At 33.3% G+C, this 14,564-nt stretch overlaps 1 protein-coding gene across 1 annotated transcript; it reads left to right on the forward strand.

Annotated features, from left to right (window-relative positions):
- The first annotated feature begins 2,381 nt into the window (after positions 1 to 2,381).
- LOC126481963 (uncharacterized) lies at positions 2,382 to 14,287 on the forward strand. The gene is made up of 5 exons (XM_050105927.1): positions 2,382 to 2,426; positions 2,520 to 6,439; positions 12,010 to 12,138; positions 12,238 to 12,868; positions 13,358 to 14,287. The coding sequence occupies exons 2-5, from the start codon at positions 3,390 to 3,392 to the stop codon at positions 14,285 to 14,287; spliced, it is 4,740 nt and encodes a 1,579-aa protein (XP_049961884.1). The 5' UTR covers positions 2,382 to 2,426; positions 2,520 to 3,389.
- The last annotated feature ends 277 nt before the right edge of the window (positions 14,288 to 14,564 follow it).

Below are 14,564 nucleotides of genomic sequence, written 5' to 3' on the forward strand. Positions count from 1 at the left end.
ACAATTAAGATGCAACCTTGCGATGTTAATGATAATCACCTTTTATCCACAGTATATAATAAAATACGTACCATAGACAAATCAAAGCAGAAATTTAAAGTAGGAGAGTTCGTAAGAATCAGTAAAAACAAAGCCATTTTTGATAAAGGATACACACCAAATTGGTCTACAGAAATATTTAAGATAATTGGAGTCCAAGAAACAAATCCTAGGACATACACTCTGCAAGATTTTGAACTAAATAATATTGCTGGTGCGTTTTATGGTCATGAATTACAAAAAACAAAATACCCCAATACTTATCTAGTAGAGAAAGTATTGTACAGGAAAGGAAATAAAGCATTTGTGAAATGGTTAGGTTTTGATAGAAAACATAACAGTTGGATTACAGTAACATAACATGTAATTTTATTATATAAAATTACAGTTTTTTTAAAGAATTATATAAAATTACAGTTATGTTTTAAAGATATACTAAACGAACAACTGCTTCTTCAAGTTCTTAATAGTTATACCACAGATGCACACCATCAAACAACACATCAGCAATTTTTAAAGCATTTACAAAAAAGGTCTGAATACTAGGAAATGAAAATAAGCTTCACAGTTTTCACAGGATTCACAATTGTCTATCAGTTCACACTTGCCTGTTTTAGTATGGGTCCATCACACTCTTTACACCACACTGTTTGGCATCATTTTTTAAGTAGTACTCTTTGTACCACTTCACCAGCAGATTTGTGTTCAATTTCGCAGTTACTGGTTGGTACCTGCCAATACCATTCAGCATACGTAGAGCATGTAGTGAAGGGCAGCCTTTCTCCTCCGCATTAGTTATTAGGCAGTCAGGTAAGAACTCTCTTACCCATTTCACTTTTTCAGTACCTTTAACAAGTACAATGCAGTTTGTTGGTACCACTGATTTGATGGAGTTTAATGCACTATCTAGCGAGACTCCAACTGAATTAATGTTGTAGTGGTGATGGTTCTCTGCCAACCATTTTGCTGATTCGATATCAAGTTCATAATGCGGTGTTGTACATTGAAGAATGTAGCTTCCAGAGGTAAACACTGTTCCATCATCGCACAGCATTTGGAATGCTAAGTCCTTAGGAACAAATTCATTCGCACATGTCTTGAAGCCTTGACAGTCAAAGATTACAGTATACATCTTGAAAGAAGTTTACACACACACACACACACACACACCAGAATGGTGAAGAGTGAACTGACTAATATGCTTCACAAATTTGTGGTATAAATACATTTTAGTTTGGTTGAGGAGATAATTTACAGATAAATAAATATAACGCCTTTAGCTCATTGCAATGTCGTAAATAGCTTCCACTTTATTCCCTCTTCCAAGGGCTGGCTATATAATAAAGAGCTGAGTATTTTTAAGCAGTGTGTTGACCCTATTGTCAACCTTTTGCATACGCTAAACATTTCGTTAGGCAACAGACTGATACCACTTATCGATTAATTATGAGTTGCTGGTTGGAACTAAGACCACCAGCTCGCTGACCTATGAATAACCTTTTTCAAAGGGTGTTTCCTCACGGAGTTAACAAATCATTAGTTTTATTGACCTATGTAGATAACCCTATGCTTGTGGTAAACATTTCGTCAGCCAAGAGACCAGTATTGCATATCGTTTATTTAGCAGATACTGGGTGTAATTAAGACTACTAGCTCGCTGACCTATGGATAACCCTTTGCATGTGATAAAATTTCATCAGCCAGCAGGCTGAGGTCACAGTTCAAGATGCTGACCTGATGGATAATCTGTAAACATTTCGTTAGCCAACTGGCCGGTATCAAATCGATTAATTAGCAGGCTTTCTGTTATAATTAAGGCTGCTAGACTGTTGACCTATGGATAACCCTGTGCATGTGGTAAAAGTTTATCAGACAGACCAGAATCGCATATCGTTTAATTAGCAGACACTGGGAGTAATTAAGACTACTAGCTCGCTGACCTATGGATAACCCTTTGCATAGGGTAAAATTTCATCAGCCAGCAAGCTTACATCACAATTCAAGCTGTTGACCTGATGGATAATCTGTAAACATTTCGTTTGCCAACTGGTTGGTATCACATCGATTAATTAGCTGGCTTTCAGTTATAATTAAGGCTGCTAGACTGTTGACCTATGGATAACCCTCTGCGTGGGACACAAATTTCATCAGCCTGCATGCTGATGTCACATTTCAGCACATTGACCTAATGGATAACCTTTTAGTTTTGTAGAAGCTGCAAAGCATTACATCTTCTAACCTTCTGGATAACCTTTTAAGTCAAAAAAGTGGAACTTTAGAGATATCCTGGTGGAGTGTGTATATAAGCTCATTCACAGATCAGAGAAGTTAGAGTTCTACAAGTCAATAGCTGTGTTATTGATCTTGCTTCAAAGACCTACCAAAATGTAAGTATATGTATTGCTTTAAGCATAGTTAAGCATCAACATAAACATGAAATAGTTTATATTATATCTTAAGATAGGAATCCTTCATTGCAGAACCTTAATGCTCTTGGCAGTGGGGCTAGCATACAGAAGGCAACAACGAGGTTGTCAACATTACCTATAAATGAGAAGTTCATAATACTACGAGCAAAAAGGGTTACTACACCCTTTGGTCCAGCGGTGCTTGTGGAATTAGAAAGCACAAAAGTCTTTCTTCCTACTCGGTTTTCTAAGATGAGCGATGAAGATTTGGAGTACCTCAACAGTGGAAAAGTTCATTTAACATATACTGGAAGAGTTGAGGAAAATAATATGGACACAGTTAGTTTTTGTGTAGACTAAGAAGAGTGTTTATAGTGTGTTTTATAGTGTGTCTTGTAGAGTGTTTTATAGTGTGACTAATTACTTTGCGTTTAGAAAGAAGAAAAATGTCTTTAGAATTTAATAAAGTATGTGCACATGGGAATGTGAAGGTTGTAGATGTCAACAGTTTTGTGGATGATGGGTGTGATAGAAAACTTAAAGATGAGGATACACTCAACTTCAGATTTAGATTACACAGTGTCAGTAACAATTTTTTAGAATATAAAAGGCTTCTGGAAGAAGTAATTTTGAAAGAAATAAATGACAAGTTCTGTAAAGGTGAGCATTACTTAGCTTATCTGAGATACAGCAAACTCCAGTGTACTTATGAGACTGAACTTTTCGTATTCAATCCAAAAGAACTTGGAGTACACTACTTCAAAGAATTGTTATATATATTACAGACATCTTCGATATCAGATTCTGTGTTCTGTAGATATGACCAATGTGAAGCAGAGTATCATTTGAAAACAGATTTCTCAAACAGAGAAATCAAGTGTGTATATTCAAATTGTAAGCAATTACTTCTCGGTACAGATAGACTGTACAAACTGTGGGGGCATGGCTACTAGTGCTCTACCGCAAAAGCGAAGAAGTGAGCAAGCAGATGTAGAATTAGAATGGACTGATAGACAATCAGCATTCCGAAAACGTATTTGTACTGGTGAAATATATAATCATAACATTCAAGACCCACGACTTTTTTTGGAAAGGTGTTTTCCATTGTTTAAAACAAATGTTGAAACAAAACATCAGGCTTTGAAAATCAATTGTTCTCTTTTGTGCATATTCCTCTCACCAATATCTGCTGAGGAAAAGGAAATTTATATTTCTTCTAAAAATAAAGAGTTTTTTATTTCTGATGATATATATGCATGGTACACAGAACATGTTGTGGAGGCAATCATGAAAAAATTTGATTCATTTCAAGAGAGAGATTCAGGTTTAGCATTAAAGGAAATTGTAAAGCTTTGTGTAAATCTTAATGTAAATAAAGGCTTTCGAGTTGGGGGGAATCATGAATTGCCTGATGTAATTAGAGACAAGAGAGCAGTAGTTAGCATACATAGCAGTGATAATGAATGTTTTAAATGGGCAGTGTTATGTGCTTTGTATCCAGTGAAACAGAATAAATATAAGTTGTCTAATTATAAAAAATTTGAAAATGAACTTAATTTTACTGGAATTCCATTTCCAATGGAGTTTAAATATCTTACTCAATTCGAGAGGCAGAATCCAGGTATATCAGTTAATGTCTATGGAATTCAGTATGATAATGGTGATTGGATGGTTGCAAGGAAAAATATTACTCAAAATAAAGAGTTTAATTTTGTACCTATACATATAAGCAAACAAAGATATAATAGGCATGCAAATCTATTAGTACTTCAAACTGATTTTTCTAATATTTATCACTTCTACTGCATAACCAATCTATCTCGTTTGATGAGATCTTCACTAACAAGCCATAAACAATCGATTCACTTCTGTGAAAGATGTTTGTGTTACTTTTACACAGAGGATAAACTGAAGGTGCATTTGGAAGATTGTATTAAATTTCAGGCTGTGAGAACAGTAATGCCAAGTAAAGAAACTAAAACTATACAATTTCAAAACTACTGCAATAAGGAAAAGGTACCATTTGTTATTTATGGTGATATTGAATGTATGTTACAACCTCTCACAACATGTTCTCAAAGTAGTGAGAGATCTCATTCAGAACCTGTTCATGTTCATGTTCCATACAGTGTTGCAATGTATGTACATTGTACTCATGATGAAAAATATTCCAATTTTTACTTGTATAGAGGGTTAGATTGTATGAAGTGGTTTACTGATAATCTAAATGCAATTTCGGACAATATATTACAGTACTTTAAGAATAAAAAGCAATTACAGATGAATGATCAGGACAAAGAGTTCTTTGAAAACGCTAAAACATGCCATATATGTAAAAAACACTTCCTTACAACTGATGTAAGAGTCAAGGATCATTGTCATTTTACTGGAAAATTTCGTGGAGCAGCACATCAATCTTGTAATTTAAATTATAAGCCTAGTGTGATAATACCAGTAATATTCCATAACTTAACGAACTATGATGCTCACTTTCTTATAAAAGATTTATGTGAATGCAAGGTATCTGATGAGGAGAAAGAAATTTCAAAAAAGAATGAAAGCCGTGTCACCTTAATACCTACAAATACTGAAAAATACAAGTCATTTACAAAATATGTGAAAAAAGTAATAGGTGATAAATCATTTGGCTTCATTAAATACCGATTTATAGACTCTCTAAATTTTTTAGCTTGTTCATTAGAAAAATGTGTCTCATATATGGATAAATGCTCTTTACAATTAACAAGAAAATATTTTAATGATGAAAATCAGTTCAGTTTAGTATGTCAGAAAGGTATATTCCCATATGAGTATATCACTGATGAAATGAAATTGCAAGAAACAAAACTACCACAGAGAGAACATTTCCAAAGTCTTCTAACTGGTGAAACTGTATCACACTTAGAGTATAAACGTGCATATGATGTATGGGCTCTTTTTAAATGTAAAACTATTGGAGATTATTCAGATATATACTTAAAATCTGATGTTCTATTGCTTGCAGATGTATTTGAAAATTTCAGAAAATTATGTCTTGATACATATAAATTAGATCCTGCTCATTATGTAACATCACCAGGTTTAGCTTGGGATGCTCTTCTTAAATCTACAAATGTAATATTGGAGTTAATTACAGATGTAACCCAATTACAATTTGTTGAAAGAGGAATCAGAGGAGGTATTGTTCATTGCTCACACAGACATGCTGTAGCTAATAACAAGTATATGAAGAGTTATGATTCTTCTAAGGTAGAATCATTCATTGGGTATTTTGATGTAAATAATCTGTATGGGTGGGCAATGATGCAATACTTACCTGTTGGTAATTTTAAGTGGTTAACAGCAGATGAGGTACAAACATTCAATGTAATGAATGTATTGGATGAAGCTGATGTTGGATACATATTAGAAGTTGATCTGAAGTATCCCAAAAAATGTCATGACCAACATCAAGATTTTCCTTTGTGCCCTGAGAAAATGAAATCTCCTAAGAGTAATAGTAAAGCCCCACCTAGATTAATGTGTACACTTTATGATAAAACGAAATATGTTTTACATTACAGAAATCTTAAACAAAGCCTCTCTTTAGGTCTTGAATTAGAAAAGATTCACAGAATTCTATCATTTTCTCAGAAGGCATGGATGAAACCATATATTGAAATCAACACAAGAAAAAGGATTCAAGCTAAAAACGATTTTGAAAAAAACTTTTTTAAGTTAATGAATAATAGTACCTTTGGTAAGACTATGCAAAATGTAAGAAAAATGCGAGATGTTCGATTGGTAACCTCATGGAATGGTAGGTATGGTGCAGCAGCATATATTGCCCAACCAAATTTTAAGAAGAGGGTTATTTTCGATGAATCTTTAGTTGCTATAGAAATGGCAAAAACATCAGTAGTATTTGATAAACCGATTGCGGTAGGAATGACAATCCTTGACATTTCTAAAACAAGTATGTTTAACTTCCATTATAATTATATGTTGAAAAAGTATCCTCTACAGAAAGTGAAAATGTGTTACACTGATACTGACAGCTTTGTATATCTTATATCTACAAGTGATTTGTATAGTGATATCAGACCCGACATTAATTGTATTTTTGATACCTCTGGATATTCATCCGAAAATAGATATAATATTCCAATATGTAACAAACGTGTAATTGGTTTAATGAAAGATGAATTTAATGGAGAGATTGTAACTGAATTTATTGGTCTCAGAGCAAAAATGTATGTAATAGATACTGATTCTCATTCTACTATAAAGAAGGCGAAAGGTGTGAAACGTGCATCTCTGAAGGAAATAAGTATTGATGACTATCGTAGTTGCATATTGGATAATGTACCAAAAATGACTACACAATACACTATTCAATCTAATTCTCATATAGTACACACTATAAAGCAAAGAAAATTAGCATTAACATATGATGATGATAAAAGGTATGTGGAAAAAAATGGTGTATATACATTACCATGGGGACATTATAGGATAGAAAAACTTTCGGATGTGTAGCACAATATGTCATTATCAAAACTTGTGATATGTAAAATGTATACTTATAAAGTAAATAAAAATAGTAAGTCTATATAAGTTGTTCAGTATTTTATTAAAAAAATAAACCTTATCACTTACATTCACATTTAACAATTATCTCTAACATCATTGGCATGAAGTCGATAACAATATTGGTAACATTTTAAATATTCATCATCTTGCATACATTGTGGTAACAGTTTAAAGATTTGTGGAACTGAGATTAACTTAGGTAAGAGCTTGACAGGAAATAGATAATAATCTAAACCATTTAGATTCTGAGGTTGTCCCAGTTTAAGATATATTCTAAATATAGTTTTACAAACATTTATTGACTTTAACCATTGAAACACCATAAAAACGTCGCACTCATCTTCTTGGAAACCATAATCTTCAAGTTGTATGAGATTTAAGTCATCCGGAATAACATTCTTCAAGCACCGTAGAATTTCCATTTGCAGATGATTTCTAGAGTATGCAATTGTTTTACACTCTCTGTGCGCTAGAAGCAAGGTTCTTATAAGACTTTCCAGTGTACTTGCTGAATAAGGTACAGTATGAACACTTAATATTTTTTCAGCATCCTCAATCAAGTTCACCATTAAACAAGTCACAATATTGTGTCTTGATTCAATGATTATTACCTTATTCATTTTGATACAGTCTGTTACAAGAGCAGTACTAACAGTAGAATATAACTTTATAAGCTTATATCTGCACACGTTTTATCACGCGGTTGGTAGTGGGGTTCATATCAATAATAACATCATATATTACAAGACAGTATGCCATTGTGTTTCTTTTAAAAGGATTCTTTGTTTCTATCTCAATCTTCATATCTATTATGGAGGATTTTATTGATTCATTTTGATGTGAACAATCAATAACAAATATGGGGTTGTTATGGAATTCAATTGGACTGAAAAGTGGTTTACTTAATCCATTATAAATATAATATGAAGGCTGAAATCTTGAATATAAATCATATGCTTGAGCCAATGTTTTGGTTTCAAAATCACATAGAAAGTTTTCTTCTGGATATCGCACAGAATTTAAATACACTTTCAAATTTGTTATATCTACACTATCAAATATACTAGAATCTTTGTCATAGGCTTCCCTATCAACTTGAAAACCCAAAATTACATATCTAGCAGTTTCCAGATGTGTTGTGAACTTAATTTGCCAGGACCAAAAATTAATCTCTGGTGCTATGCTTTCTATTAAATCCCAATGACGAAAGGCAAGTCTTAAACTTCTATCATTTTTCAAAATATTCCACAATGGAATTTGATTTTTATCTGATACATGCACATGAGGCATTTCCCACCACACTTTTTCCAGTATTATTTGCACATCCGGATCTGATTTAGTTGCTAATACGGACGATGTATCATTCCTGTTACGAATTAAAACTAATTCATGTCGTGCATTCAGTATAATTTTTTTATAATCTTCACAAAAGCCAAACATCATTTTCAAAGGAATACAGAAGTTGAAATGTCCTTTACTATCTACAAGTTCTTTGATGTTTGCAACTGAGCCCCATCCTGCATTTAACAGTATATTGGAATGATCAGGTGTAAAAGATGCGGTTCCCTTCAGAAGTGTAGTAATTCCAGGATTACGAACATGGTCAACAACTTCATTATTAAGACGATATTGAAGTTCTGAAAATAAGAAAAGTGCACAGTTTTTGCCTAAATTAGCATCAGTTGCCTTAGTTTTAGCCGTATTTACTATTTTTCCTTCAATGAATAATCTACTTTCTGAAGGTAATAAGTAACTGTTTTCATTTTGAATGACAATTGATACTGAATCATTATACCCAAATACTGATTGTCCATACGGTTTGTATGCATGGTTCTCAATTCGATGAATTGAATCATCGAAAGTAATGGTTTCACGAACATTCAAAATACTGCTCATCGTTCCTTTTTCACTGTTTAGCAATCCATGCAGAAGTGTTGTTACCATCTATGGTGTTATAGTATTTATACTAATTTGTACCCTAATGACTTCAATAGCTGTTTACTGTATATAGTTAAAAACTTTTTTTTTTTAGTTTTTCTTACTTTTTTGATAGTGACACCACTTCCATTACTAAAATTACAGTTCTCCTTATACACAATTCCCATTACTTAATTCGTCTCAAGTGAAGCCTAACAGTTATTTCGTCTTCATCTAGTGGTACAACTTGCCCGTCTTGGTCACAAATAGATATTATCAAATCTGTTATGTATCTTGTAATGACTGGCATATAAATGGGTGAATTTGGTGTTTCCACAATCTTATATCCTGGAGCTACTGTTGGCCAAAACTGGTGAATAACATGAGAAGGTTCACCATTAATATAGGAACCACCTGATATATTACATTCTATATTTAAAACATTTATGTTCTAAATATTCACAGAATGGTTAGCTATTGATATAATGTGATCATCTTTATTGCCTTTAAACACTCCTTTTGTAAATCCTAGAAGGGATCCAAGATTGTTACTTAAATCAAAGTTTAGTGTAACATTGTGCTTTATTTTGCATCGATTAAGATGTTTATCATAATCAAAGTCAAGAAAAATTTTGAGAGATGAGCTTGCTAATTTTGCATTATATTCATCTGTTTGTTTTAACAGTTCAGAGAAAATATCTTCCAATTCGTATGAACCAGTGGGAATGACAAACTTCTGGAATATTTCATTATGTTTAGAAAAATAGAAATTGCAATTCTGTGGAGTAACATTAGGTATCGAATTGTATGAAAAATAGTTCAGAAGCGCTATTTCATAGACACCATTTGATACGTCCAGTGCTGGATTAAATTTTGTTACCAGCACTGATTTTTTTCCACTAACAATTAATGTTTTACCTTGTCCAATATCCATTGTGTGAATGCATATGTATGTACACTTGTAGCTCCTTTTATTCTTTACAAAGAAATTTCAAACACAGGTGACCACAATTGTAACTACTAATTGCTTGAAAGGTATTGTAATTATATTTAAAAGTGCAATGATTCAAATATTTTAAGATTTCATAAGGTGGTGGTAGATTACCAAAGCTATCAAAGTAGTAGACAGTATCATTCTTCTTTTTGTATGCAACCCAGTGTGATCCAGGCTCTTTTGAAGTGTTCAAGTTCACAATTGCACTTTCAAATTTTTTTGCTGTTTTAGGTAATGTGTCTCTCATGAAAACACCTCGGAAATTAGATATTTTCAACTTTTTTGCATAGAGTCTCAAATCGATATTTGTAAGAGGTCGATCTGGTAAGATCAACTGAATTTTTTTTTTTTAGTTCCTTTATTTAGATAAAGTCCCATACCATTCTTTTTGTATGGGGTTAAATAAAGGCCATTACCCTTTTGCAAAGCTATAGCTTCAATCTTTCTATTATGTTGTTGCATCTCTGCCAACTGCTTACGGGCACTTTTTGCATCATTAACTGCTTTAGCTATACCAGAGGCTCCACCTGCAAGACTTCCAATAGCAGAAAGAGCTGCAAAAATAGGTATAAGAGGTAAAGCACCACCTGTTTTTGGAATAGGTATGAAACGAGTCTTATTCTTTTGCAAATTTTCGACTCCTGTCTTTCGAACACTGTCTACCGCTATTTTATGAGCAATCTTAGCTGTACTAAGAAGATTCCCATTCTTCTTTAATCCCTTCATAGCTCTACCTACCTTTGTAATAACCTTCTTCAATGTGTCTTTCTTCCTCCTTGAAGTATATTTTGCGCCCATCCCCAATTTAACTTTTGCTTTCATTGTTCCTGCAACTCCTAATGCCGCCAGTTTCTCACCAAGCTTTGCGGATTTTGCTTTAACACGTTCCCAAGCTTTCTTTGCTAACATTTCATCAGCTTTATGTCTTTGTGAAAGATTATCTGGAAATGTGGCGTATGCTATGTCATGCTCTTTACATGCATCATCTAGTGGATTGATACCACGATCACCACATTGTAATCTCTTCTGTAGTTTGGTACCTGGACCACAATAATTGTATCCTGGTAGGTGCAATTCTATAGGGAGTTTGTTAATAGCTGTGTTTAAAATACCTCTGCCAACCTTCCTCTGAGCGTGTCTAGCCATTAAATGATTAGATTGGTAGGAAAAATCTACTTTTATATACATTACACCAAGCATCTGTAACACTTTTAACCAACATGCGCTTGAAGAAACATGTACTCCAACTACCAGTTACAAATATTTCATTTGATAATGTAGATGGTAAGAGGAAGAAACATGGTGATTTGTTACCAGATACTGTGCGATGCATTATTTGCGGACCCTCAAATTGTGGAAAAACTAACGTTGTAGTGAATCTTCTAATTCATGAAAATGGTCTAACATTTCAGAATATTTATATATATTCAAAATCGTTGCATCAAGCGAAGTATAAATTTCTCACACACATATTATCTGGGCTTGAAGGGATCAAATTCTTTACATTTTCAAACAATGAAGATGTTATTTTACCTGATAAAGCCTTACCATCTTCAGTTTTTGTTTTTGATGATGTTATATGCGACAAACAGGACAACATAAGGGCTTATTTTTGCATGGGGCGACATTATGATATTGACTGCCTTTACCTATGTCAGACATACAGCCGGATCCCAAAGCAACTGATTAGAGATAATGCTAACATGATTATACTATTCAAACAAGATGAGTGTAATTTAAGGCATGTATACAATGATCATGTTAATACAGATATGGATTATGCTCAATTTCTAAACTTGTGTAAACAAGTTTGGGATAGTGAACCACACAGTTTCTTAGTTATCAGCAAAGATGATAAAATTCGCAATGGACGTTATCGCAAGAAGTTTGATGAGTACTTTTGCATTTAAGAAGACTTCGCATTACTTTTATTTTAGTTTGCACAATGCAGTCCTCTGGAAATGTTCAGCTTGTTCTCTCTGAACCACAAGCAGTGAATGATGTAGCTACAAAGCAATATGTTGACAATTTCTTAGCTTCAATCAGTAAATGGATTCCGCAGCTAAAATCATTTTTCAGTATACTACATCTTTCACATGATGCAGTCAACTTTGGAAACAAACGTGTTTCAGGTTTGCGAGATCCACTGGAGAACAGTGATGCATCTACCAAAAAGTATGTTGATAGTTCCATAACTAGTCTTAGAAGGTTTGTTGACAATATAGTTACCTGGAACAAACTTAATGTTGTTTTAAGTGCATTCGATGTCTTAAGTGATTCTATCAGACTAAACTCGATACGCATTAGCAACCTTTCTTCTCCTAAGGAAAATAATGATGCTAGCACAAAGAAATATGTGGATGATTCATTTATACAGCTTAAGAAGCAGTTTGAGCAAAAAATGGACTTGAAATACAAGAGCTTCTTAGAGTCCGATGATAGAACCAATGTCATGCAACTTAAAGGTAAACGACTAAGTGGGGTCATAGATCCATTAATATCAAGTGATGTGGCTACAAAGGGTTATGTGGATAGAAAATATAATCAGTTAGAAGTAAAAATCAGACCACTTGTCGATTCCTATAAGATTCCTCAGAATGATTTACTACTGAATAATTTATCAGTCAGGGAAGGTGTTCTTGATATAAACAATATGAGAATTGAAAATGTTTTGGATCCAATTAATATGTATGATGCTGTTAATAAGAAATATGTTGAAAATATTGTAAAAAAAATCGATCATAAAGTAACATCTATGTTAGAAAATGAGAATAATATTCGAGTTAAAATGTCACAGCCTAATATAAATATGTTAGATCTCTTTGGTGTAACAGATCGAGTGTTTGATATACAACATAAGCGTGTTGCAAATTTGCGAGAACCAATAATAGAAACAGACGCAGCTAACAAAGCATATGTAGATAAAACGCTCTCTAAAGTAAGTCAGAAATTCATTTTACGCATAGATAGCATACCTTCCACAAATCCTAATTCTATACAATATTTGTTACATAATGGAAAGTATGAATATGATATTCCTTATACAGGAACTATGAAACTATGCTCAGCATCACCTGATTTGGAAGTGATTACATTTGTACACAATGGCAAGGAAACTGAGCTTGCGTTAAATGTACCCTTAAGCGTGAAGGAAGGAGATAAATTCAGTTTTAAACAACCGCACCCATTTCAATTGGGAAATTATGGTCTTCATGTGGAATTTGAATATGAGGTAATATAAATATGCTGTAATTTGACTATATTTCTCAGATGAGATGTAACCTCAGTACCTGTTTCAATCATTATCTAGTGCCAACCATACAAATAACTTGAAATGCTTCAACAGGCTGTAAACCGCAATATAAAATTGAAAAGGCAAATTATGTCTGCTAGAAGAAATATACGTAAAAAATTTTTATCCCTTAAGGAAAAAGAGATTAAAAGAAAAAAACAATTGGAGGAAGAATTGAAGCCAGTTTCTGATCCTCTGAGAGAACTTGTTTCTATTAGTAAAAGAGAAAAACTTTCATATCCTACATTTACAGCATCTCATTATAAAGAGGAAGTGAAACCAGAAAATCTTATTTCACCCGATGTTATATCATATGATCAAGAGGAAAAAGTGGAAGATGATGAGAAACCAGATATTCTCACTTCACCTGATGAGACATTAGTATCATCAATATTAAGGCAAATTCCTCCTAAAGAACGTGATGAAGTGTATGGTATGAGATATGATCTCCGTAATGGGTGGATGATAGGGAATGAAAAAGCGGTAATTGATGGAGCGGATATAATCATTAATGATGTAACATACAATGGTTCAAAAGGATTATATAATCTACTTCTTAGAAAAAAACCTTTAGCTAGAAGCTATACAAAATCTGATCTTCTTACGTATGCAAAAATTTTAAAAGCTACCAATGCCCATAAGAAAGGTTATTCTGCTCATAAACCAGTTAATATTAATAACAGTATAAAATATAAAACAATCATACGACGCATACTTCATTTAAATCGGTCTGATGTAAGCGAAGTTCGAAAATCATCTCGAGCAAATTTACTAAAAGCACATCGTCAGCTAAGTGAGGAAACTTTGGAAAGTGAACCTAGTATTCATAGTGGTAAAGGAATTACTGTAGATGAGAAAGAAACAGAAGGTAATGTTCCAGAAGTAAAACAGTGGAAGACATATAGCAGCAATTTACCTCCTGATTATGTGTACTGGGATGACCCAAATGAACTTGTTGAACGTCTTTTCTTTTTGCATGGGCCAAAAGCAGCAGGTAATTCATCACATGACAATGAGATTATTTCTATTGAAGAAGAATTACGAGAAGCTGGAATAATTATGTAAGAGTTGGTTATCTAATCATTAGAATATATAAAGAGCAAATAACGAGTCAGTGACCACATAACACATGTGCACTAAGAATTGTAAGCAGGCCACACAATGTACCCTACATTTGCTGAGCGTCTAAAGACTTTTGAGAATGGTAACTGGCCCATCGACTTTTTGAAGCCTGAAGACCTAGCAGAGATGGGCTTCTATAGACCAAATCACAACAGTAACGATGATACTGTAAAATGTATGTATTGTAACATTGAAGAGAGTAACTGGCAATTTGATGACA

The sequence above is a fragment of the Schistocerca serialis genome, chromosome 5 (genome assembly GCF_023864345.2).
Source record: "Schistocerca serialis cubense isolate TAMUIC-IGC-003099 chromosome 5, iqSchSeri2.2, whole genome shotgun sequence".
NCBI classification, from domain to species: domain Eukaryota; kingdom Metazoa; phylum Arthropoda; class Insecta; order Orthoptera; family Acrididae; genus Schistocerca; species Schistocerca serialis.

Bases quoted from the DNA above. Each gene is read 5' to 3' on its own strand.
- LOC126481963 (XM_050105927.1), top strand. From the start codon at position 3,390: ATGGCTACTAGTGCTCTACCGCAAAAGCGAAGAAGTGAGCAAGCAGAT. The intron at 6,440-12,009 runs GTATCCTCTACA...ATCATTTTTCAG, and splicing joins TATAATTATATGTTGAAAAA to TATACTACATCTTTCACATG. The intron at 12,869-13,357 runs GTAAGTCAGAAA...TTATCCCTTAAG, and splicing joins TAGATAAAACGCTCTCTAAA to GAAAAAGAGATTAAAAGAAA.